Consider the following 27659-nt stretch of genomic DNA (forward strand, 5'->3'; position numbering starts at 1 on the left):
GGACGCCTCCGGGTGCGGGAATTTCTCGCTGCATTGAAGACCTGTTGGTGACCTTCTGCTGTTGTCTGTTCTATGGTCGGGTTGTTGTCTCTTTGACACATTCCCCATTTCCATTCTCAATTTTTTTTTTACAGAGTTTGTCTTTAGTGCCGTGTGGAGACAGTAGAGTGCCTCCCCGTGCTTCAGGTTTATGCTCTTATAATATACTAGATTATGGAGTGTGTGTCCGAGCGAGAACTTCTCTAGTTCATTACTTTAGGTATATTTATCAAAGAGTAGTATTTCAATATTCAGCCCCATTCTACTATTTAGTCAGACGTCAGTCGCTACCCTGATATACCCTTTCTTTTTCGGGTAATTAATACGGATAGCGTTTGACATCTTTAGCCGAACAGATTTATCATTTTTACATAATTTAATTCATTGTATGCTGGTTCATATTCTGGACGCCAGTCTTTGCTCCTTTCTAATATAATTCACAAACAAAAAACAAATATGAAGCTTAAAAATGGAAAAATATTAAATACTAAACTCGTTCAAAGGGTATCTACACGTCTCAATCTTCAAAATCGCTTATCTAAAAATACTACCATCGCTAACATTTTTAACAATAAAAATCGTGGTTACCCTTCTATCGATAAGTGTCATGCCAAAAAATGACTTGCATGTCCTCGTCTTTCCACCAACAATACGGTAAGGTCCACGTTTAATGGTCGCACATTTTCTTTAAATTTTGAAACTGATATAACTTGAAAAACAAACAGTATAATTTATTTACTCACATGAAACAAACCGGGATGCGGTATTCAGTACGTAGGTGAAACTGGACGATATTTATCTAAACGCACTCAAGAACATCTGTATCGTTTTAAAAGACCCAATAAATTCAAAAGTATCATTTATCAACACCTTAAGAAGCACAATCATCCTATTAAATATTTAGCAGTTCAACCTTTAGATGTAGTAAATAAGCAGCCTGGTGAATCTCATTCAAAGTTTGTACGATCGCGGAAAATAATTGAATTAAATTGGATTAAAAAATTACAGACAGTCTACCCTCTCGGTCTTAATGATAATATCATGGGAATTGGTAATATATCAAGAACCGATTCTGTTAACATTTTGGATATAGTTTCTAAAACTGTTCGTAAAAACCGTTCTCATGGTCGTAGAAAAAATCGCAATCAAAGAAAATTTCGGACCAATCATACCAATATTTCGGACCTAATTTCTATTTCAAAAAACAACGGCAGACATTATCTGTTAACAAAGCTCTGTTCATTACCGGTTAATAAGTTAAATAAAATTTTAGAGGATTGCAACACAATTTCATATAGCAGTCCTAAGTATGAAATCGTTCAAATTATAATGGCATATTGTTATTCTAAACTGTTTCCCAAAATTGATCGCCCTGAAGATCATAAAAAAACAGTTTATTAAAATAAAGTATGTCAATAAAGGTTTTGATTTTGTAAATATTGCCGGTATTTTTAACGACCATTCTGTTAAAGAACAAATTCCGGGATATTTTGATAATACTGAGCTCCCTCTTATTTGTTATATTTACAAGAAATCTACCCGGAAATTTGTGTTTAATTATAGCCAATTGTGTAAAGATGTTAATATCAGTGAAAATACACCTACTTCATGTAATTGCAGTAATTCCGAATACATTTATGGACCCATTTCCCATGTTATAACAGGAGATCTTAACATCGTTCAAGACCGAGAGTTAAAATCATTCCTCAGTAAAGGACCTAAATATCGTCCCCCGTCAATTATTAATTGGAATGAGTGTCGTAATATCATCCACGACTCACTCCATACTTACTGTTTGAAATGGATAAAACGGGAAAAAGCTGACAAAAAATCTTTGGACTCTTTTTTTAAATCAGTAATGAACATAGTTGATATACGTATTCAACATTTTAAAGAACATTTTACTCTTAACAATAACCACAATAAACCTATTTCTCGTATCAAACATAAACTAAAAGAACTAGACAAGGAATTTGTTTTTGTCCCGGCCGATAAAGCTGCTAATAATATTATTATTGTTTGACGTAAATTTTACATTGAGGTTCTGAAAAAAGAAATCACCAATTCACCAACATTCCAACTGACTCCATTTTCAGAAAACGACATCTGTAACAAACATAAACTTTTAGCTACCGCTTTACAAGCAGAACCAAATACAATGAAAGTACCAACTATGTATTGGCTTCCGAAGCTACACAAAACACCTTACAAATATAGATTCATTTCGTCTTCAAGCCATTGTTCCACTACTAAATTGTCTATTCTTCTTACCAGTACACTTGGTACAATCAAAAACCTGATAATAAATTGTTCAAATAAGGCCTTCGAAAATAGCGGAATTAATTACTTTTGGAGTGTAAAGAACTCATTGGAGTACTTGATAAATTGCATGCATATATTGGTGATTTTGAATCTGTTAAAAGTTTTGATTTTTCTACCCTATATACCACATTGCCTCACATTCTCATTAAGAAAAATTCACACACCTAATTAAATGGGCATTTAAAAAGTCAGAATGTGAATATATATGTTCAAACTCTTTTAGGTCATTTTTTAGTAGCAATAAACAAAAAAACTATGTCAATTGGACATGCTTTGATACTATATATGCCCTTGAATTTTTACTAGATAACATTTTTGTTCGCTTTGGAGATTCCGTATATCGTCAGGTTATCGGAATTCCAATGGGGACTAACTGTGCACCACTTATTGCGGACCTCTTTTTGTATTGCTATGAGTTACAATTTTTGACAAAAATCAGCAAAGACCCATCGAAACAACATCTGATACACAAATTTAATAATACTTTTAGATATTTGGATGATATTTTGGCTCTCAATAATGACGACTTCAGTATGTATACTAAAGAAATTTATCCTGTTGAACTTACTTTAAATAAATCTAATACTAACAATGACCACTGCCCTTTCCTCGATCTTGATATCTATATCATCAACGGAAAGCTTAATACTAAAATATATGATAAAAGAGATGATTTTTCATTTCCTATCGTTAATTATCCATTTTTAGATGGTGACGTTCCCTTGTCACCATCTTACGGTGTTTATATATCTCAACTTGTACGATTCACTCGTGTATGTAACAATGTTTTAGATTTTAACGAGAGAAATTTATGTATTACTGAAAAATTATTACACCAGGGTTTTCGATATCACAAACTAGTCAAAACATTTACTAAATTTTATCATCGGTATAAGGACATCATTCGTAAATATAGCTCAACATGCAGACTTCTTATACGTTCAGGTATTTCACATCCAATTTTTTATGGAAATATTCTTTATAAAGCACAAAAATGTCAGTATTCACCTCTGAAGCTAACAAAACCTTTAAATAGACTTATTAAGAAGGGATATAGTTACGATACTGTTGTCAGGTCATTAAAGATTGCATATTTTGGCGTTAATATTGATTCACTTATAGGGTCTTTGCATCGGCACTAAACACATTTATTTAAAAACCAGTTGTTGGCATGACACGGGTTATGTTCTTCTCATATATGTTATGATGGTATGATACTAAACCCCTAACGGGAAGGATTGTGCCTGATATTCATATGATGAAGACATAATCTTTCAATCAGTTTAATTGAAGTCTGGAGCTGGCATGTCACTTAACTGCTAGTAGTCTGTTGTTATTTATGTATTATTGTCATTTTGTTTATTTTCTTTGGTTACATCTTCTGACATCAGACTCGGACTTCTCTTGAACTGAATTTTAATGTGCGTATTGTTATGCGTTTACTTTTCTACATTGGCTAGAGGTATAGGGGGAGGGTTGAGATCTCATAAACATGTTTAACCCCGCATATTTTTGCGCCTGTCCCAAGTCAGGAGCCTCTAGCCTTTGTCAGTCTTGTATTATTTTTAATTTTAGTTTCTTGTGTACAATTTGGAGTTTAGTATGGCGTTCATTATCACTGAACTAGTATATATATTTGTTTAGGGGCCAGCTGAAGGACGCCTCCGGGTGCGGGAATTTCTCGCTGCATTGAAGACCTGTTGGTGACCTTCTGCTGTTGTCTGTTCTATGGTCGGGTTGTTGTCTCTTTGACACATTCCCCATTTCCATTCTCAATTTTATATGGGATCTTATTGACAGTACATGATATGCATATAACTAAAGTGATTCGAAATTTTTGTATCACACAAAGCAAATTATTTATTTGACTGTCATTCCCCTCAAAACATTTGCATACTTTCTGCTTGCCTCTTTAACAATTCTGTCCCTACTATCATCACATATCGAAATCTAATGTCCTGCTCATGTTGTACATGTCTTCATTATACATATAAATAGGTGTATATTCATCTAATAATTACCATTGTTTATGATTTTTTTCACATCTCAACATTGAAAAACTTCACACCTACATTAAACAAAGTTTACTTTTAATTTGATTTTGGTTTTAAAGAGTGGAGAAAATATAGAACGTATTTAATGTGTTGACACTATGTGATATTCATGTGTATTAGATCATATTACAATTTCTCTAATTTTTGTGCTATTTTCACTTTTCCTGAGCGGTGTGAGAAAAATATTTCTCTAATTCTTCGTCAATTTATCCCTTTCTGAACCCATTGTATAAAAAAAATTTAATCAACGTGTGGTTCGTTTGATCTCAGTTCTTCATTGGTTAAAATACGATTATGACGTCGAATTTTCTTGCTTTCCTCTGAATTTCCTATTGTGACGGCATGAAAAAAGGCGACCATGCCTGATGACGTCACATAGAAAGAACACATCTTTTTGCAGATCATTCAAAAAGAAGGAATAAGTTTGCCTGCATATTGTGTTGTTTGAAAATCATGAGAGAAACAGATTCCACCACCAAATCTCGTGTAATACGATATTTATCCACTCTCGACAGTTAAATTTTAAATATTTAAAACGCTCGGCGAGCCTCGCGTTTTAAATTTGAAAATTTAACTGTCTCGAGTGGATAAATATCGTATCACACTCGATGCAGTGGTAGAATCTATATTTCTCTAATTCTTTGTCAATTTATCCCTTTCTGAACCCATTGTATAAAAAAAATTTAATCAACGTGTGGTTCGTTTGATCTCAGTTCTTCATTGGTTAAAATACGATTATGACGTCGAATTTTCTTGCTTTCCTCTGAATTTCCTATTGTGACGGCATGAAAAAAGGCGACCATGCCTGATGACGTCACATAGAAAGAACACATCTTTTTGCAGATCATTCAAAAAGAAGGAATAAGTTTGCCTGCATATTGTTTGAAAATCATGAGAGAAACAGATTCCACCACCAAATCTCGTGTAATACGATATTTATCCACTCTCGACAGTTAAATTTTAAATATTTAAAACGCTCGGCGAGCCTCGCGTTTTAAATTTGAAAATTTAACTGTCTCGAGTGGATAAATATCGTATCACACTCGATGCAGTGGTAGAATCCATATTTCTCCTCACTAGTGAAATATCTATTCTCAGCAAATGATTGGTCGAAATTTAATTATGACGTTAAATTTTCTTGATTTCTTCTGAAACTCCTATTGTGACGTCATGAAAAAGGCGACCATGCCTGATGACGTCACATATAAAGAACACAACTTTCTGCAAATCTTCGTAAAGGAAGGATAAAAATCATTAGAGAAACAGACTCGACCACTATAACTCGTGTACTACGATATTTCTCTAATGTTTGTGCTATTTTCACATTTCTTGATCGGTGTGAGAAAAATATTTCTCCTCACTAGTGAAATATCTGTTCTCGGCAAATGATAAGTCGAAATTTAATTATGAATTCAAAATGTTTTGTTTTCTTCTGAATTTTCTTATTGTGACGTCATGAAAAAAGGCGACCATGCCTGATGACGTCGCAAAAAAAGAACACAAGTTTCTGAAATTCTTTCAAAAACGAAGGATAAAAATCATCAGAGAAACACATTCCGACACCATAACTCGTGTATTACGATATTTCTCTACTCTCGACAGTTAGATTTTAATTATTTAAAAAGCTCGGCAAGCCTCGCGCTTTAAATAATAAAATTTAACTGTCTCGAGTGGAGAAATATCGTAATACTCTTGTTGCAGTGTAGGAATCTATATTTCTCCACTCTCAACAGTTGAATTTTAATTACTTAAAAAGCTCGGCAAGCCTCGCGCTTTAAATATTTAAATTTAACTGTCTCGAGTGGAGAAATATCGTAACACACTTGTTGTAGTGATGGAATCTATATATCTATGATATGACCAAAGTGAATTAAGCATGAACAAACTTTTGACACAGAGATATGTCTCGCCTGTCATCAGACAATTCAGAAAAAGACAAGGGTTGAGATCTCACAAAACATGTTTAACCCCTCCGCATTTTTGCACCTGTCCTAAGTCAGGAGCCTCTGGCCTTTGTTAGTCTTTTATGTTTTTTTTTTATTTTGGTTCATTTATATGTTTCGGAGTTTAGTGTGACGTCCATTTTCGCTGAACTAGTACACATTTTTGTTCAGGGGCCAGCTGTAGCCCTCTTCCGGGTGTGGGATTTTCTCGCTGTGTTGAAGACCCATTTGTGGCCTTGGGCTGTTTTCTGCTCTTTGTTTGGGTTGTTTTCTCTTTGACACATTCCTCGTTTCCATTTTAAATTTTAAGCTTAAAACGTTTAGTTTATTAAAAACAAACCACTTTTATCAGCAAGATTATAATAAAAATTGCTAATTAATTAAAAGTCGCTGGATCATTCACTAGAGGGTAGGGCCTCGAAATGGTTGACACTCTGAGATGTACTTATAGTGATGCAACTTTATAGAAATATCATTGTCTATCAATAAAGTTCCTATCAAACTAACTTAAGCAGAAAACTTAACATTGTATATTGCTAATTAATTTACAGTCACTAGACCATGACCTACGGAGGCAGGGCCTCGAAATAGTCGTCAAACTATATGTACTGATGGTAATGCAACTTTGTAAAAAATATCATTGATCTATCACAAGAAGTCTATCAAACTGACTTAACGCAGAAAACTTAACATTGAAAATTGCTAATTACTAGTTATTCAATGTCACTGGACCATGACCTAGGGGGGAGAGCCTCGAAATTGTCATCAAATTGATGTGTACTGATAGTGATGCAACTTAGAAAATGTCATTGAGACAAAAATTATCAAATTATCAAGGTGAACTACTTTGCCTGGTTGCGTATCTATCTATTGAAAAGCAGGTTTAATATGAAAACACTTACAATGTATTCGATTTTAATATTTCCTTTTTATTGATCAAACATGAAAACCCTAAGATCATAATATTTGACGAGTTTCAAGAGTTTGAGTCGGAATAATGTGTCCGGGTAGGGCCGCATGTCTTCTTTCTGTAGTTCTTTAGCAAGACATTAACAATTTCCTCATATTTTTCCAGGTTTTATATATTACATTTTAATTGTCCCTCAGTTATTTGAAGCAACTTTTGTATATTTGTTTCCTGATGATTTTAAGCCTTCTTTGTCTAAGCCAATTTTTAGCTCACCTGGCCCGAAGGGAAATACATACGAATGTCCTCTTTTAGAGAACCACTGAACGGAATGAAACCAAACATGGCATGAATGTTCCTTTTGAGGTGCTGACCAAGTGTTGTTACTTTGAAGCCTATCCATTATCTAAGATGGCCACCAGCGGGGGACTTATTTTAACATAGGACCCTATGGGAAATACATACAAATGTCTTCTTTTAGAGAACCACTGAATGGAATGAAACCAAACATAGCATGAATGTTCCTTATGAGGTGCTGACCAAGTGTAGTGACTTTGAAGCCGATCCATCATCCAAGATGGCCGCCAGCGGGGGACTTAGTTTAACATAGGACCCTATGGGAAATACATACGAATGTCTTCTTTTAGAGAACAACTGAACGGAATGAAACCAAACATGGCATGAATGTTCCTTATGAGGTGCTGACCAAGTGTTGTTACTTTGAAGCAGCCGATCCATCATCCAAGATGGCCACCAGCGGGGGACTTAGTTTAACATAGGACCCTATGGGAAATACATACGAATGTCTTCTTTTAGAGAATCACTGAATGGAATGAAACCAAACATGGCATGAATGTTCCTTGTTGAGGTGCTGACTTAGTGTTGTTACTTTGAAGCTGATCCTTTATCCACGATGGCCGCCATTGGGGGACTTCCTTTAACCTAAGACCCTATTGGAAATACATACAAATGTCTTCTTCTAGAGGTGCACTGATTGGAATGAAACCAAACATGGCATAAATGTTTTTTTATGAGATGCTGATGAAGTGTTGCTACTTTGTTGCTGATTTACTGTTCAAGATGGCCACCAGGATTTTTTTATCAAATTACAGGGCCAATATTAAACCAAATTAGGCCTCACTCATTATTAGGGTTTCTGTTATGATTTTAATCTATTTTAATATGATTTCCAAAACAAAAGTAGAATCAGGTGAGCGACACAGGCTCTTCAGAGCCTCTTGTTCTACAGTATGTCAGTTGTTTAGTGAAAACTGCTTACTTAGTATTGGTTCAATATAAGGACAAATAAATCTCATACTGCTATAATTCTTTTTTTCATTTTTTTCAAGGTATTTCATTAAACAAAAAGTAATTGATTTTTTAAAATTCCCTGAATTAAATCAGAGAATCTGTAAGAAAAAAAACCTAATTATTTTAGTGATTTTAGTGATTTTGTAAAATCTCTATTCAAATCAGAGATTTTATAAAATCACTAATCAGTTTAGTGCTAATACAAAACTCCTGTACAAGTATGAGATCAGGTCGATTTAAGGGGAACTGCTTTATATTTGATATGCAGTTGTATAAGCATTAGGATATCTCGTGTCTATGGAGATAATTTGGCCCTCCGCCTTCAGCCATTGACGACATAGTTGACTAGCCTGGTAGTCCGATCCTATCTAATACTTCGCAGTCGAATACTGCCGAGCAGTGAGCCAGGATGCCAGGCTACTAGATGATAACCTTGACATTTAAATTTAACATTTGTATTATACTTAAAATAACAAAAGGGCGAGACATATCCGTGCATCAACATTTTTTATTGTTAAAATATTTTGCTTTCATATCAATCCCTGGAAGAAAAAACCCTCTCAAGTTTTCAAATCGGTGCCTGGTGGCTTGTAGTCCCAGTCAATCTATGCAGGAATTCACAAATTTGCAACAGAAACTACTTGAATGATTTTTGTGCCCAGCCGTGTTTCATCATGACATTTGATTTACTAAAAATCTACCAAGTTAAAAGTAGTGGAAATAGATAGTTTGGGTAAAAATAATCGTTTTCAAGTTTCCTAAAAAAAAAAATCATTGAAAACTTGGAAATTTTAATATTTATGTTATTGATGGAGCGGCATCTTTTCTTATAATATACAAACTGTTTTGAAACATCACAAAAAAATGATGATTGTATAAGGAAACTGACAAAATTGGATTTTACAAATTCACACTTATATAATGGTTATTTAAAGAAAACATTTGGGATTAATTACTGTTTAATATAACGAAATTCAAGAGGGTATGCTAAAAACAGAATGATTTTAGACACTTAATTCGATGAGTTGGAGAATCAAATAGCTTGTAAACCAACGTTGACAGGGTAAACATTGGAATAATTCCATTTAAAAGCTTTTTATAAGAAACATTCGAAATGTTGTCCTTTCCAGAATTCGAATTTTATTTGACTATAATATTATATCTAATTTTAAGTGGAAGTAGAATTTAAACTCGAACATTTTTTGTGCTTCGTGCATGCCAATCTGATGAATAAAGTAATTTCCAACTGTTGTTGTTTTTTTTTGTTGACAATTCAATCTCAATGTGGACAAATTTTCCGGTTTCCTGTTTTCGAAGATTTCACGATGAAAATATTAGTTTTGACTCAACATAATAATTTTTGGTCATGAAATTTTTCAGTTTCAATTTCCGTATTCAATCATCATTATTATCTTTAGAATAAAGATACAATTAGCACACATTTCCGGTTTCATATTTTCGGAGATCTTTGTCTCAAAATAAAACTTTCCGTTTTTTTTGTCAGTTTCCTTATACAATCATGTTTGTGATGTTTCAAATACAGTTTGTATATTATAATAAAAGATGCCGCTCCATCAATAACATAAATATTAAAATTTCCAAGTTTTCAATGATTTTTTTTTTTAGGAAACTTGAAAACGATTATTTTTACCCAAACTATCTATTTCCACTACTTTTAACTTGGTAGATTTTAAGTAAATCAAATGTCATGATGAAACACGGCTGGGCACAAAAATCATTCAAGTAGTTTCTGTTGCAAATTTGTGAATTCCTGCATAGATTGACTGGGACTACAAGCCACCAGGCACCGATTTGAAAACTTGAGAGGGTTTTTTCTTCCAGGGATTGATATGAAAGCAAAATATTTTAACAATAAAAAATGTTGATGCACGGATATGTCTCGCCCGTTTGTTATTTTAATAATATAATACAAATGTTAAATTAAAATGTCAAGGTTATCACCTATTAGCCTGGCATCCTGGCTCACTGCTCGACAGTATTCGACTGCGAAGTATTAGATAGGATCGGGCTACCAGGCTAGTCAACTATGTCGTCAATGGCTGAAGGCGGAGGGCCAAATTATCTCCATAGACACGAGATATCCTTATGCTTATACAACTGCATATCAAATACAAAGCAGTTCCCCTTAAATCGACCTGATCTCATACTTGTACATGAAAACTATACAAAAAATAACCTTTAACGGACATACCCGTTAAGTAAACGGGTCCGTTGGTTCAAGGACGAGAATAAGTACCATGGTTGTCCATCATTTCCACTGTGGGAAGTGTCTCTGTTGTATATGTTGCACGGGTTTCCGAGGGGATGGTCAGTTCCTAAATTCTATTATTAGGCAGTTTTTTTATGATGTGCATGCATTGGCTACTTATTTATCATAGATGTGAGACAAGTGACTTGCAACTTTTGGGTATTAGTGATTGGTTGATTTTTCACTAGTGTTGATAGACCATTTATAGTTAAGTTTTTACATTACAATTATAATTTGTAACAACCACCCATTTCGAAAAATTATCACGTCTAATTTCTTAGATTTCTGGCAGAATCCTGGACAGAACCATTATGCATTTTAAACGTTTTTTTTCCCCATTTTAAGCCTGGTTAATGTTCACGGTATTTCGACCGTTTTGCTAACATATTCCGAAGACTATGATAAAGCTGGGATGAGGACAACTAGCAATATATCATGTCCCAGGTTAAGGACGCCATTTGTAACGTGTCAAGACGGATTATGTATTAAAGATAACTTACACTAGGGTTAAACTTAAAGTCGTCAATATTGAGATCCGGCAATACGTGTTTGTAGTTGACCTTAGGTGTTGTACAGACATAAAAGAGATTTGTAAATACTTGTCCACAAATAAGTTAATTATAATATTTTTGTCTTCTTTAAATTTCTGTAAGATAATGCCTGCATAAATGAAACTAACTTTTGCTGCCAAAAGTAATCCAAAGATCCCCGACAATCTTTTACTGTATGAACTTATGAATTTTTAATAAATGTTCAGAGCTGTTTTACTATGAATTTAAGAATTTTTGTTTCAACTTTGTAGAAATAATATTGTCTTTGAAATAAATCATAGACTCTTTTTTTTTACATCGAGTAACATCTCTTAAAAGATTATTAGCATAAGAAATAAACTTCTTAATGCTGATACTACAAAAAGCTGTATTAAACTTTCTGTGCCGTAAGAAAAGGGAATAAGACACGAACACACAACATTTTATTTATATATTTATTTTACTGTAGGCAAAAACTAAATGCATATAAATTCATGTACAATTTACCATGTATCATTCACAAAACTGCAATTGTAAAAAATAAATGTAAGGCATAAACTAAGAAGCCCTTTGATAGACTTGATCACCTCTGACTTAGGTGATGTATAATTATAACATATCTTTTTCTATAATAAAAACACATATCAGGCACTGTTAAATCAAGGATACTATACAAATCCGTGGTTAAATCAAACATGTGCAAAAGGATAATATTAAATCCAACCAGTTTGATAAATCGTTGGGAAGAAAGCAAATACGGTCATTTTAAATATGGCAATTGTCTGATGAGCCTTGCACCATTCTTATTTAGACTTCTAGTACTTGATATTTAAAATAATCCAAATTTTAAATATTTTTCATAGTGGTCTAATATTTGATGACGGATGGTTCTATAGTCTCCTTATTACTTTCCCAAAAAAAAAATGTTGATCTTTGCAGTTACAGAAGAAAAAAAATTTGGTAATTGACCAGCCAAAATAAAAAAAAATAGACTCTTTTCATTCTTGAAAGGTTTTTCTCCTAAATATAGTTAGTAATGAGGATTTTATCTTCAAAGGGGCTTTCTATTTATCATTTCTGCCCAGTTTGTTCCAGAGGACAACATGAAAATGTACCAGGGTAAAGAGTTAGTGGACGGCAAATGATAGCGATAGTTCCAACGGCCCTAAGGAGAAGTAATCTGAAAAAGGAAATGGCTGTGGAAAGAACAAATTTTTACACGCCAAAGCCAGTCTGTTTCATAATAATTATGTAAAAATTATACATTTCATCCTTTGAATTTTTGATCAAATAAAATAAAAAACAAAAATCTAAAAAAGAGTTCATGATGTCAAACATTATATTTCTTTATATACTAAGGTAAACCGTCACATGACTAATTTTCTACTTTTATCTATATTATTAAATTACATCAAAGGTGAATATATAAAAATATAAAGCATAATATATTACATGTCATATATACATAAAATACACACAAAAATTGTGTAAATATAAGCACTCTTGCACCGGTCACATAACAACCATATATATAATTAATATAATATTATATGGGACCATAAAACAGTGTCTCTACACCTCATTTTTTAATGTCAATGCCCAGGTTCCCAGATTTATATGAAAATGTTGATGCAAATTGGTTTAAAAGGGAATTATCCAATGCATTCAAAACTTTTTTGACAGAAAAATATCTGAAATCATAATTTGTTAGAATAACATGAATATGTTCCCACCCACAGAAAGATAGGGTAAAAATTGACAATTCTGTTAAAAGTAAGTTAACTTAAACAAAAACTACATTTGATCTTTACCAATAATGTTATAATGTAACCATAACCTAGCTAATGGTGAAGGCAAGAGATAAAAAAAAAACTATAATCTTCATTTAAAAATTTTAAATCCATATAATAAAATTAGTTCAACCTTATTGAAATGAAATCTAATTCTGTAACTCATTATTATGCAATTACACACCCAATAGAAGCTAAGGAGTGAACTAAAAAGGAAGAGGGGGGGGGGGGGACAAACTTCTGAAAGTGGCAAGCAAAAAAAACCACAAAGGTTTTCTATAGTTTAATAGTCTAAGAATTAGTCTTGCCCAAAGGCTCCTAAAACAGTGCCCAAAATTTGGTAATACCTGATGTCACAATAACAGTGTGTAAAACTAATATTATACAAAGATGACAGTAAGATCAAAACAGATGTATTTTTCATCTGCTAAAATGCATGTATTAAAAGAAAAACTAACATATAATAAAATAAAAAGAACAATGTCATAATGTCATGATTGAAAAAAGAATTAAAAAAAGTTATTAAATAATAAGTGACAAAAATATATGAAGATAAAAATGATAGAAAAAATACAAAATAAAAAAGAGAAGGAAAGAAAGAGATATTCTTATAAATCTGAGACATAAAAGTGAAGAAATAAAATGAGGAATGAAATTTGACCATAACTGGAAAGTGGTATCATGTTTATGTTCTAGACAAATTTTTTTAATGTCATGTTCATGGCAAAATAAATAGACAAAAATATATACACATCTTAGAGGTAGGACGTATTTCAAATATACAAAAATACACATCCAGGGCAAGACTCATCCATTCATCATGAAGGTTAAAGAACTAATGTAAAATAGTGTTACCACAAGGCAATACTGCCTATAATACAACCAGAAGTTTTCAGAAACCAAAACACCCAATGGAAAGCAACATAGCATGTATAATTGTACTCTTCTCAACACCAGTTGTAAATTAATGTTCTAAAAGAAAATATTACCCTATGTATAGTACTAGGTATTTAAAAGTTTAAAATCCTTTAATGTAGCCTTTTGTTTGCATTGATGACATAACCACATAGAAAACCCAAAGGCATATAAAAATAATTCCACAGATAATTTTGGGGATTTTTGGTCCACCAAGTTCTGCATTTCCAAATACACCTGTAAATCTACGTAGCAGTAAGAGTCCAATAGCTACAACTGCACAGCCTGTATAGATAACAACAGAAAATCCTAAGGAACCAGCGTTAACTGCAAATTTGCCACCAGTCTGAAAACGAAAAAAAACATGTATCATTCATAATAAAAAAAATATACCAATCTATTTTGCATTATTCGATATTTGTAAAAAATATTATTATTGCTGCTATTCATCATGATAATTCTAAAAAGTCTTTATCTTACAGAAAGCAAAGACAGTCTCCAATTTCGACATAAGAAGTACATTTATATATTTATCAATAACCCCAACACACGTTATTGAAGGAAAATATGCAGGATATATCAAATTTATAAATGCAAATACATGTAATACTTGTGTAGTCTTCAGAAATATTGAATCATTCATGGCGTACTTATTTTTGCTATATGATATACATTTTTTTTATATATACTATAACAGTTTAACATTAAATCAATACATATCTTACCTTTACAGCATGATATATTGAGGCAAACACCCATGGTAAGCCTAAACCTAGGAACACATTGACAGAGTTACTTCCGTTGATATTACCAACAGAACTATCAGCAGATTTTTCATTAATGGCTGCTGTCTTACTGGCAAAGGTATCGGGCATACTGGTTCCTAAGGCAACAAACGTGATGGCAGTGATAGGATTAGGAAGATTAATTAAACATCCAAAAATACCAGCAAGGTCACCAATGATAGCTGTCATAAAACCAATCACAGCCAGAGAGATAAGAAATGTTGGCCATCCTCCAAGGTATTTACATGGTGGAATAAAAGCAAACAATACCTACAGAAAAAAGTATCAATCTCATTTTATTCGATTGTAAAATTACACAATATAGGGGTGGCTAACAAAGTTGTTCAAATTTAAATATTTGTGTCTTGGATGGTCAGCTTGCTCAACATATTTCTTCTAAAATTACAGTTTCTAGCTTCTTCATTTATTGTTTGTACTTAATCATGCTTCTAACCATTTATTGTAAATGTGTTTGTGCTAATAAATATTGTCTATTCAAAATTATTAATGGAACATCTTAGCATCTTTCATATAAATATTTGTTTTATCCTCGTCTTTTTTGTGTAAGGAAGGGCTATCAATATTAATAATATTATTTAATCTCACCATTTACCATCAAGACCATAACCAAAATAAAAACTTGTTTTTAAAATTATGGTAGTGAATGTGTCACAGATTTTTAAATTATTCTCAAATCAATACAGTTGATTTATAAATATAAAAGAGCTTTATACAAAATAGTTTGAAAAAAACAATTACCAAGCGTTTATGCCACTAAGTCCTTTGTAGATTATTATGTGCACAGACTGATTTTGTTTCATGGATGGATACCCCATATCTTTTCTTTTTTTATTATATGTGAGTCTGGTCACTCTGGTGTACCTAATCATAAGCCAGGTATTTTTTATATAAGTTTTTACAGAGTCAAAGATGCTTATTCATTTATTATTTGTTAATTGGTTGGAAGACCTATTTTACATACCTTCCAGAAAAAAGTCATAAAATGCATGATATAGTCCAAAACAGTAGCTCCCTGCAAGTCACCACCATTAACATTTAATGCTTCCACAAATTGTGCAGGGTAGGATGATTCTTCAATTTGAAGGGCATCCATGTTGGCTTTGGTGAGATTCATGATTCTGCTAACAAGACCGTTGAATTCTGAAATCAGAGAGATGACCATTAAATTACAATTTTGATAATAGCAGAGACATATATATGTGTATATATGTTTATATGTCTCTGATAATAGTTTGTTCATACCAATTTCAAACTTTTTAAAAAAGACTACTAAACAATGTGTGACCCATATTCCCTGAAAAGTCAAATGTATTTACATTGTATTTGAAACTTGCATAAAATATTATGTCCTCAAGCTTTAATTCTGATCCTCAATTTGATGAAAAAACAGTATTGTGGTCAAGCAGATGACAAAAAAAAAATTCTGAATCAAGATTTTCCCCATACCTTATAGTGTTAAATTTTGAATAATTTAATTTTGGATGTAACACGTCTTCTGATTGGCTGACGTTGTTTTGTTTATCAGCTCATAGACATAATTTTGTCATGTGACCGTGACGTCTTCAACGTTTTTTCATGGTTTACTCCGGTTTAAAATGGAATTTAGAATTAAATTATAAGAAATGACTGTAATATTTTTTCTGTCTATTCGAAATAACATCAAAAATGTGGTGCACCCTTTAAAATAACCCGCTACGCGGGTTATTCAGTGTGCACCACATTTTTGATGTTATTTCTTCATAGACAGAAAAAATATTACAGTCATTCCTTAAAGAAAAAAAATTTGATTGATAGCATCGAAAAACTAAAAATAAAAAAAAATAAAAATGTTTGAAAAAATGTTCAGACTCTGACAGACAAAAAAAACATAACCCCCCCCCCCCCCCCCCCACCCTTGAAGTTAAATGGTTGCCCCCTTATTCATTCTTAACATTCAATTGTGTGTTCTTTGTGATTATGAACCGTGCGAGGGCTTTATAGCCAGTCAAGGCCGTTAAAAATCCCCATCATCATCTTTGTTATTACAATTGGAATCAGGGCAAATGAACATAATGTCAACATAAATGTAAGCTGTTGTTTTAATATTTTTAGTTCCATTTACAATTTATAAACTCAAATACACCATCATATAAATGTTCACTTTTCACGAAAAATTACTTTTTAAAGTATGTAGGATACAAGGTAGATTAAACTTTTCTAATAAATGATAAACAAACTTCTGTCTTTGCAAACACAGAGTTGTCAGTCAATTAGTTATGTCTAGATAAGTATCTGTTAAACACAAACCTTCGTCAATTACAATAGTGACTATTGTCTTGGTGATTTTTCCCAAAACAGCTCCACCATCACACTCTCCTAAAGTAATCTGGAAACTTTCATCTCTTTCTTTTTTCTAAAAGAAATATAAAATGTTTCAAATTTTCAAAGGATGTTTATAGGCATAGCTACCGGAAGCTAGAATATAATTAGTATTAAACATATGTCGATTTTTAGCAAATAAAGTGATTGAATTTTTAAAAATGTGGAAACTATTTCCCCACAAAGTTGACATACCTTACTATCATGGATAACAATGTCGATTGTTTTTGTTGTTTCTCCGTGATCAAACTTCAGTTCTCCATCTCCACCTTCATAGTCAGCACCAGTAACAGCTGTGATGTCTTTTGTACTCCATTTAACAGACACATGACCATCTGCTCCGCCTGTTCTTTGCACTGGAACTCGAACTTTTCGTCCACTCTCTTGGGCAATGATACTTGGCTTCTGAAATTCCAGTTTACCAGGTTCTGTGAGAAAAAAATTTAAATAAATTTATTGAAATTTTTTTTAATGAAGATATTAAAACGCTGTATCAATCATCTGAGTTGATCTGTATAAATGATTATTATATAAAAACTTTAAATAGACATAATCCGACATTTGCCTAGTTATATTGATATAAAAGGTATAAAATTAGAGCTATGTAACTATGTAAATAAGTATACCAGAAATTTAATCATTTAATTTATTTATGAATATGAATTAAAATAGTTAATAAATTAAATATATACCATCATCATTGATTATAATGACTTGTGTAATTGCCATATTTCCAAGACTAACATGTTGTTCTTCACCAGTATCTGTCTTTGGCACGTGTAATTTGACAAAAAAGAATTCATCTGGCTCCCACTCATTGTCATCAACAATTTCAATAAAAACCTGTCGTAGTTCTTCGTTTTCTGCAAACTTCACCTCTTGGTCAAATGGAATATAATCTTCGTGAGCGACAGCAGTACCGTTCAATGTTTCTACCCTGTAATAGTACCGTTAAATGCTCAATCAAGATTCAGAAATAATGTATAATTATCAGCAAATCATTTTACTATTCAATATATCTGGTTATACTTAGGGAACGAACATTTAACCCTGAGGAGGGCTATGGTTTTGTTATCTATAAAAAAAATACAATAATGATTGAATGTATTTGCCATTAAATTTAATTTTGATCTATTTTTTTTTTAAAATAGCACTTAAATAAAAACCATAACCCCCCCTTCTCAAAGTTAAATGGCCATTTCCTTATTTATTAGTTTAAACATAACTTTATTTTCATGTCTAAGTTCAATAAGATTAAACAGGGTTAAAAAAGAAATAGAATTTTACCTGACAGTACAAGGTATCCCTACTTTTCCATGACGACGAATACCAATTCTGACCCTTTTTTCAGACTCCAATACAGCTGTCTCAGCAGCAGTGAACTCAACTACGGCCCTTGTTCCACCTTCAGAATGATCTTTCTTCTTTGTTACTGCCAAATCTCCGCGCTCCTCTTCTGGAGTTTGAATGTGGTCATAAATCTACACAAGAAATTATTTCATATATTTTTTAAACTCTTTTTTGTATATAACAAATAATTCAGTCATTTCTGCTCACTTACATCATCCAGTATTTACAGAGAGGAGTCATCTCAAAATTGGCAAATCTTTTTGAGATAACTATAGCAATACACAAGAGGGGGTGGGCAGGGGTGAGTGAACATGGGAATGAGGGGAAGGGAAGCGGGAGTCAGGGGGAGGGAAGTGGAAGTCAGGGGCGGGAAGAGGGGGAGTAAAAATTGGGGTATTCTGGGAAAATATTTTTGACCGATTTTTGTCTGGGAGTAAGGGTGAGGGAAGTGGGAGTTGGGGTAGGAAAGTGGAAATCCCCCTGTCCATCCCCTCATACAAAGAGTTAATGACCTATAAATATTTTATTATATTTGTGCTAGAATCTATTGTGGTTCATTATAAGACCACATCTTCATAAAAAAAAAATCAATGCTAGTAGTCATCAACTCAATTGTGTTTTGTGTGGGTCATTCAACATGGACTTAAGGATGAAAAAAGAGTGCAGATAAGAAACCAAAGTGAAATCAAAAATCATAAATCTTTAAAAAGGAAATACCATTGTAAGTAGAAAAAGAAAAAAACAACACAACCCCTACCAAAAACTGTGGGAGATAAAATTAGCTGGACACTAAAAACCAATCAATACATGGTTTGGCATAACAATACTTATCAAAGTTTTGGTAATTATTCAATATAAAACATTTCAAAAGATGTCAATTTCTATTTATTGAGAATCCAATTTAAAAGCTCGTTATTATTCAAAGATTTTATACTCCACTGAATTATCTAATGGCTGATTTGTCCTGAAATATTTGCCACTGGATGTTAAGCAACCAACAATCAATCAATCTAAGGGATGCTGATAAAAGAAGCATGCAGTCAACCAAAATTTAAGAGCTAAAGTGATACTCCCAATTCATTTGCATATTACTGGAATAAAATGGTCTCCATATTTTCAATGGATATCAAAGAATGTCTATTATTTATATTATGTTAAACTTAGCAGTCCATCCTATATTAAGCTGTTTTTGTTATGACATGATATCATGGTCTGGTAATCTATTGTTTGTTTAAAAACAATTAAAAGTTATAGTTAAGGCCTCCCATAATCAAGGATAACTTCAACAACTTTCTTACTGTAAAATCAAAGAAGAAATAAAAGTTATAGTGCCCTTCTAATGTCAACTGACCTAAACTTGTTGACCAGGAAATCATTACAGCTACCCATGCACATAGATATCAATGGTTTAATACCATTCATTGGCGGATCCAGGAGGGGGGGGGGGGGGGTTCCTGGGGTTGGAAACCACTCTTTTTAAAACAGATCAATGCTAAGCTCAGTTGTATTAATGTTGGTATTTAATGGTATGTACCTCTTGGAAAGTTCCGAGTACTCTAGGTATGAGCTTCTTTCTGCCACCAAATGTCCTTGTTGCATTTATTCTGTACCATAATCGACTATGACTTTGCTCCATGGTCATCTTTCTGGCAGCCATTTGTGCTGCTTCTTCTGGTGGTAATCCTTCATCTTTTACATCATGTCCAAGTTCCTAAAAACAATAATAGAATTCTAAATTCTAAATATTACAAAAAAATATATATTTCTGTAATTAACTCTCCACTTTAACAATTTCAAGATTACTCCATGTTTTTTAATATGTCAATAACATAAGTTATTGAGATCAAAGAACTCTCTTATACTATTTAGTATATGGGACAAGCTACCCAGAGCACATCTTGCCAGTCTAAAAAAATATATTCATGGTAACATGTATAGGCATATAAAATGGCCCTAGTGATGTTAAGCTGAGCTAGGGGAAAATATCGTTCAATATGTCAATGACTGCATTTTCGTTTGTTAACCAGCATTGCATCTAAGCAGAGGCACATAACACAAAATGTAATATATTTCTCTGACCCGACTCATCTAAATATAACTAAGATGTGCAATTTTCTGATCCAAGTGTATTACCTTGCACAGACGCATTATCTCAGCATTGTCCTCCTCATCAGAATCTTTATCAAGAGCTTGACTTTCCTCATCACCCTTTTCAGCTAGAAAATAATAAATCAATTAATATTACTTTGAATAATCCAACTCTGATTATTTAATGTAAACTCTAAATAAATTTTTTGACACTGAAAAACAGTTTCAGATTTCCTAAGAAATCGAGTCTTAGGTCCTGAGTATAAGATATGATAAGATATTTTAATCCAATTAAAGGGCCCATGAAGAGCAAAGTAATTTATTACAATGATTTAGATAATTGACAATATACTACTAGATACTTAACAGTTATACACAGCTATCTCCTACTAATTTCCCTAAACAATGGAACATCGTGCATATATAGCTTTACTTCAAAAACATTGCACCTCTTACTATTGAGTATTTATCTAAAGGTCCACGTTGACATTGGCCAGTTCCATTTCCAATTATGTATCTGCTCTTGCTTGCTTGTCCCATATACGAGTGTAATATGCATTTAAAAGAGAATAATAAATTCTATGGCACATGATTTTAGGTATACAAATAAAAAAGTATGTTAACTCAAACTAGTCCCTTAAAGAATTAAAAACTAACCATGCATTTTAAATCCCACCATCGAAGGTTGCTCAAGTTCCTTTTTCTTCAGGCAAAATCCTCTGTCAGCTAAGTATGCTACTAGGATCAGTGCAGGAAACATCAACAACGTGAGGACAGCCTCTTCAATAGTAACAATATTAGGGGTCCATACAATCAACACTATGATTAACCAAACATAGGCCCAAATACAACAGAAAGACGTTACAGCAAAGACTTTCATACTCTGAACACGACGTACCTCTCCATCTGGAATACACATAATGCAGATTCCGGAGATAACTAGCAAATTAAAAGCAGCTGAGCCTACTATAGTACTTGGTCCGAGTTCTCCCGCCTCAAAATTGTTAAATATAATCTCAATACACGAAAGCAAAATTTCTGGTGCACTCGTACCCAATGCTAGCAGACTGAGATTGGCCACTGTATTATTCCATACTTTCACTCGTAGGATTCGGAACCCGCTTGACTCGTTAGCATCTGGAATTCTTACTTTCGCCGTCTTGCTGGTTATCTTTTCAATAGAGCACATGAATACATCCGCAAGTATTGCAACACCTAGGAAACACCACAACATTCCAATTAAATACAAGAATATACGTGCTGATTTTGACCATGTATATTCTGAAATTGCAGGAAGCATAAGTCCTACATGACTACATTTGTATACACTAATATCAAAAGGATCCACAGTAGTAGTATTTACCATCATTGAGGTCATGTTAGTGGTGGCCATCTTGCTGTGTCTTTATTGCAAACTGAAAGAGAGGGCTTTATGTTAAACACCTTAATTAATTCGTATCAATGCATCGACTAAAACTGATATACACTTATTTCAATTCATAAATTAGAAAAACTGGACGTCAAGTAAATACAAGAATATGCTTGCTGAAACAAAAGAAATGTATATAATAGCTGAATGTTTGCCCCCCCCCCCCCTTCCGTGATTAAAACAAATTCAGAGGAAATTGGTCAAACAACTTTCAAAACTACAGCAACAAGTGCATGTGTGTTTCAGTTGCCAAACTTTATAAAATGGATATATTATTGAGTATCCAAATTTTGAGACCACAGGTACAGGTACAATATAATTTCTGACATTCCTTAAATAGCATTTTTATTTTTATTGACTTCTTCATAAAGAAAGTCGATGCTCTTTGCGTTAGTCACATTAATAATATACATATTAAGTCATAAAAGTATGTCAAATAGGTCAATCGGAAAATGATAACTATGTAAAAATGAATACAGTATATCGTTTTCTGAAGGCGGTAGTAATTTCTTCCCACTGAATACCTCCAGGTAATAAAGCAAAAGTAACCAAGCAACAACCAACAATAAAGTTTTAACCAAATTCATCCCAATAAAAAATATCTAAATAGTTTATCACGTAACAAATCTATAATTTTATAAGGGATTATTGTGTTACATCATATAGTATATCCCTAAATATATAGGTAATCAATATTAACTGATATCTCCACCCAGTATTAAAGAGAACTACAGTTTAAAATAAACAAGAAGCTTATTTCAAACTTGGTTTATGTGGAACGTCTCCCCTATGTTATCACTAAAGATTCAGTTCAATATTATGCCAACTTTTCAGTAGTGTTCTGATGTACTGTACGGATTCACAAAAAACACACACAACCTCTTGCACAGTGAAAGGACCGCATTAAGTTTATATATATAGGGAATTGCAAACTAAGGGTCGGTCTTCAACGAAAGAGAAAAGGAAATATCTTTTTAACAAAACTTAAAAATTTAGTCCGCTATTTCAAGGGTAATTATTTTGCATCCTCCAATAACATATATTGGTAAGAAGTATAAGTATAAAGTTAAGGAAGTAAAATTCACCTCCTTATTTGGGCACCATGCAGATAACTATTGGTAATCAAAAGGAACATCAAATACATAATTTCGTTACCTGTAACAATGTAAACATTTAAAGCCGCCTTTATAAATCATCTTATTACGTAATGTAGTATAACGAGAAGTGATAATTCTCTGGTTTTCCTATCCTAATTGAACTGTCTGTAATGTTTATGTTATCATTATTACAATAAAATATTGTTTACACTAACAAATCAACACACATACTAAATTTAGATTAGAAATTCGATCAAAGTTTCTTTCAAGGACTTTTCAAATTATATATTGATTTCTGATGAATTACGTCTTATGACGGTTTGGTGGAAGTATATTTAGTTTGTTACAGTCAAATACACGTATTATGCTAAATATATATATTAATTAAAATAATATCAATGCATAATAGGCGGTGATTAAAGTAATATGCAATATTGTATTTAACAAGGCCTTCCAAGAAGGTCTAGATGCTTACAAATCAATCTGATTTTTACAAGATATCACACTCACACAACACTTTATTGAGACTCTCTTCCTTTCATAATGTCATTGAAGTGTAAAGATACTGCATATGTTAATGATGTTAATTCAATAAGACTTGACTACACTATTTCACAAAATGTTTCTTATCATATTGTTTATGTGTAACATATCCTAATGGTACCATAATTTGCTGAATAACAATGCTTATTCTTAATCATACATGCACATGCACACACAAACAAACAAACATAATTTCTATTTTACTTACGGTTACCAGGCATATGAAATACTTCCTCCAAAAATGCAATTACTATTAAAATATACTACTTAAATGGTTGCAATAAGTTCAAATTTACTACGTTAAGTACAATCACTATACATCGTTAACCACCTCATTGCATACTTGGAATTTTTAAAATAATTGACAAAAATCAACGAACAATAACCACAGCAGATTGGCCTACCTTTTCAGTAAGTGGTTTCCTTAAAAGTGATAACTTTCAATTAAATGCATGCACACAAAAAAGAAATTCGATTTTCCTTAAGGCCAAGATAAGTGAGCAACAATAAAGACAACGCCCGTCAGCAAACTTCTAAATTGTTTGTGTATTTCCTGCAGTCATCTATGACATATGTATCTATATAATTTTTACCTATCTCACAGGTAAATAAGAACCAAAACCAGATTTGTCACCATTCAATATTTCTATCAAAGTCCTCCTTAGGCGTGGTGACAATCATATATGTAATAAAAAATCTGTAGGTGTTGGACACAGACATGTTTCAAATTCATATTAAAAATTGTGTGGGTTCATTTAAATAAATTCGTACCTAGTGCATTCAACTGAGATGCACTTTAACCAATTAATAATAATGTGTAAGACACATATGACGTATTGTTCGAAGTTGTAGGCGTCATTTGCATATTTTTATTTACACAATTGCTGTCAATATTTGTTTTGCCTTTATACTTTAAACCATTATCTCCCATATTTCGTTTACTTTACTAAACTTATCAGTATTGACAGAACCCCTTTTCTGTGTCTAATTCACATTAACAAGGTTGACCTCAGATGGTTTGCTTATATCTTCCTTATTTTCCCCATATTTTCGAGCCTCTTTGTGAGTCCAAACATTCCTTGTGACAGAGATTAATCAAGAATTTCCCGCCGTACATGGCTTCGAAATCCAATGCAAGAACAAACGATACGTTTTTAAGACATCTGCATGTGTATACTTTCAGTTTTGGAACCAATTAACAATATCCCTACAAGAACCACATACCCGAACACTGCTAGACGGGATTCATTTTGTTGGGTGCCTCGGAAGCGGCAGTCGTATGTGGTTGTTATTACTGTAATGTATAAGTATAGTTAAAAAATAGTTGCACGATGAACTTTGCACGTGGAAGACTGGACCTTATTGTTATATTTATCATTTCAACTGAAAATGTATTAAACATTTGTAACATATCCAGTGATGGAGTACTGAAGACAATTTGGTCAATTTAGCCTAATTAAGTCAATGCATTATTTTTTATAACACTAAAAACTGGATTTGTAATTATTCAGGCACTGAGTACAGATAGGTTGATAGCCTCGATATGCTCGAAGAGACATGTTCGAGGACACCAGTAGACCATGACTGAATAAAATATTTATAACATGTAATGTTTCATTTTTATCCCATACTAAAAATATATATAGCTTTATAGCTGTTAATTTCCCTGGATAGATTTGTGCAACATATTAAGCCAATGGCATGTTCATGAATAGATAATAACGCAAATCCCTTTAATTTTACGAAAAGAAAAGAGATTTGCTTACAAAGTGTTCGTTCTCCCCAAAACAACAGAGAGAGAACCCATTTTGTTCATCTCCTATGTAAATTCTATCTTTTTTGTGAAACGTATGCTGGAGTATCACAAAGGTTTATCCTTCAACTGTTGCATTTTATAAGTTCCAACACGTCTTTACATTGACAAAATCGGCATCCAGATACTCATGTTAAAAAAATTTACAGGCAAAACAATCTTAGAAATGCATTACGAATATGATTTTGTTGGAGACAGTCCAACAAGTTCAAACCGTATGTAAAAAATAAACGAATGAACTACCTCGTTGTATTGATGAAGCAACAGTAAAAATAAAATGTTTAATGATTTATCTTCACATTCACACGCTGCTGAAATAATCCACTAATAATAAACATATGTCAATAGTATGTTAGAAGGCATTATCAAAAACGCTTTTTATCTAATAATCATTAATCGGATTAATGGATTAATATAATAAGATGAATTCTTAAATAACATAATGTCAAATGCATATGTCAAATGCATTTTGCATAAAATGTTAAACTATCCGGTATTCTGTAATTTTCAATGAATGTAATTGTGCTTGACTTTAACTCTATTGTGAGAATCTTCAATTTGTGTTCATATTTCCCCATTAATTATTAGTTTTGTCATTGATATAAGGTTTTAAACATCTATGGTTTGGGTGAAATCAATAGCCAAATGAAACGATGAAAACTATTTTAAGAGTGCATAATTTACAACATTAATTATTGTGTGTAATTTCTAGATGTTTAAGTAAATTTTCTTATAATTATAACATAAATCTTACCTGTTAAAAATCAATCGCGTATTATGTCAACCTGTTACATCTTCACTACACAAAATATTTTACACTTGTATGAATAATCCATCAGCTACGCCCAACTTCGAGGCATGAGTCAAGGGAGGTAATACAATAAAAGCTGGTGATGTCATTTAAGGTATGAGGAACCACATACGTCAACCTACTGTATTTAATAAGAAAAGTGTAAGAAAGTACCTGCATTGATATCAAAAGGAAGTTTGTTTTCCCTAACCTATCATAATATTCTTCCTGTTTACTTTATAGTTCTGTTATATTAAGTATATGCACTTAATCAATAGTAATGGGATTTCAGATGAAAATACATCAGTAAGGGGTGTTTTTATTCATGCATCACCTATTCACCTTTTATGGAAAGGATTTGGCATGGTTTTTTTTAAATAAATGGTCTGAACATAACATTTACATAGAAAATGATGGTGTTGTGCGTTAATATATCTATTTCTAACACACACAACTAATCCCTGTGAACTTTACAGAAAAATCCAATACTATATATATATACGTACTTGAACGAAGCTAGACAATATACATTTAAAGACTACGTACACGGACAAAGCTAGACAATATACATTTAATGACTACGTACACGGACAACGCTAGACAATATACATGTAAAGACTACGTACACGAACGAAGCTAGACAATATACATTTAAAGACTACGTACACGAACAAAACTAGACAATATACATTTTACGACTACGTACACGGACAAAGCTAGACAATATACATTTAAATACTACGTACACGAACGAAGCAAGACAATATACATTTAAAGACTACGTACACGGACAAAGCTAGACAATATACATTTAAAGACTACATACACGAACAAAGCTAGCCAATATACATTTAACGACTACGTACACGAACAAAGCTAGACAATATACATGTAAAGACTACGTACACAAACGAAGCTAAACAATATACATTTGAAGAATACTTTCAAGACACAATGATATGCAGCACAGATTTACATTTTTAAATTAAAGTCACCCAGACAAATTCAAGCGGACGTTAATTGGAAATCCAATATGCGAATAAATCGACTATTTATCGATATCTGTCTATACTATATACTGATAAAACCATACAGACAACCAAAAGATCATGCTATTCTCCAAGAAAGCCTTAAGAAAGTTTTAAGAACCTTAAAGTATGGGTACACACTGAGGTTCAATGCAAAGAAATGCTGCATTGTAAGTATATAAAAAGCCCGAAATTCTATAGTGTAAACGACACATACTATGACAAGTACAACACAACACATACTTAGGCCTACAAATCTCAGAAAACCTTAAATGGA

General features: G+C 32.6%; 1 protein-coding gene across 4 annotated transcripts; it reads right to left on the reverse strand.

The window, feature by feature from the left end:
• Positions 1-11816: 11816 nt before the first annotated feature.
• Positions 11817-26567, reverse strand: LOC127707702 (sodium/calcium exchanger 3-like). 4 transcript variants are annotated; one of them, XM_052212382.1, is made up of 11 exons: positions 26319-26567; positions 21340-22097; positions 20728-20810; positions 20129-20305; positions 18532-18725; positions 17937-18181; positions 17440-17672; positions 17173-17278; positions 15848-16026; positions 14806-15135; positions 11817-14426 (listed from the first exon to the last, which is right to left on the reverse strand). In XM_052212382.1, exons 2-11 carry the CDS (start codon positions 22073-22075, stop codon positions 14184-14186), a joined length of 2526 nt encoding a protein of 841 aa, XP_052068342.1. In that variant the 5' UTR covers positions 22076-22097; positions 26319-26567; the 3' UTR covers positions 11817-14183. The 4 variants fall into 4 exon arrangements, with proteins under 4 accessions (XP_052068342.1, XP_052068344.1, XP_052068343.1 ...); XM_052212384.1 differs by lacking the exon at positions 26319-26567 and adding an exon at positions 24345-24410; XM_052212383.1 differs by lacking the exon at positions 26319-26567 and adding an exon at positions 24156-24317.
• Between the last annotated feature and the right edge of the window lie 1092 nt (positions 26568-27659).

This window comes from Mytilus californianus, unplaced genomic scaffold (genome assembly GCF_021869535.1).
Source record: "Mytilus californianus isolate M0D057914Y unplaced genomic scaffold, xbMytCali1.0.p SCAF_7, whole genome shotgun sequence".
In the NCBI taxonomy this organism is placed as follows: domain Eukaryota; kingdom Metazoa; phylum Mollusca; class Bivalvia; order Mytilida; family Mytilidae; genus Mytilus; species Mytilus californianus.

Bases quoted from the DNA above. Each gene is read 5' to 3' on its own strand.
- LOC127707702 (XM_052212382.1), bottom strand. From the start codon at position 22,075: ATGGCCACCACTAACATGACCTCAATGATGGTAAATACTACTACTGTG. The intron at 18,726-20,128 runs GTACATACCATT...TTTCTTGTGTAG, and splicing joins TACTCGGAACTTTCCAAGAG to ATTTATGACCACATTCAAAC. The intron at 17,673-17,936 runs GTATATATTTAA...TTTTTCTCACAG, and splicing joins CATTATAATCAATGATGATG to AACCTGGTAAACTGGAATTT.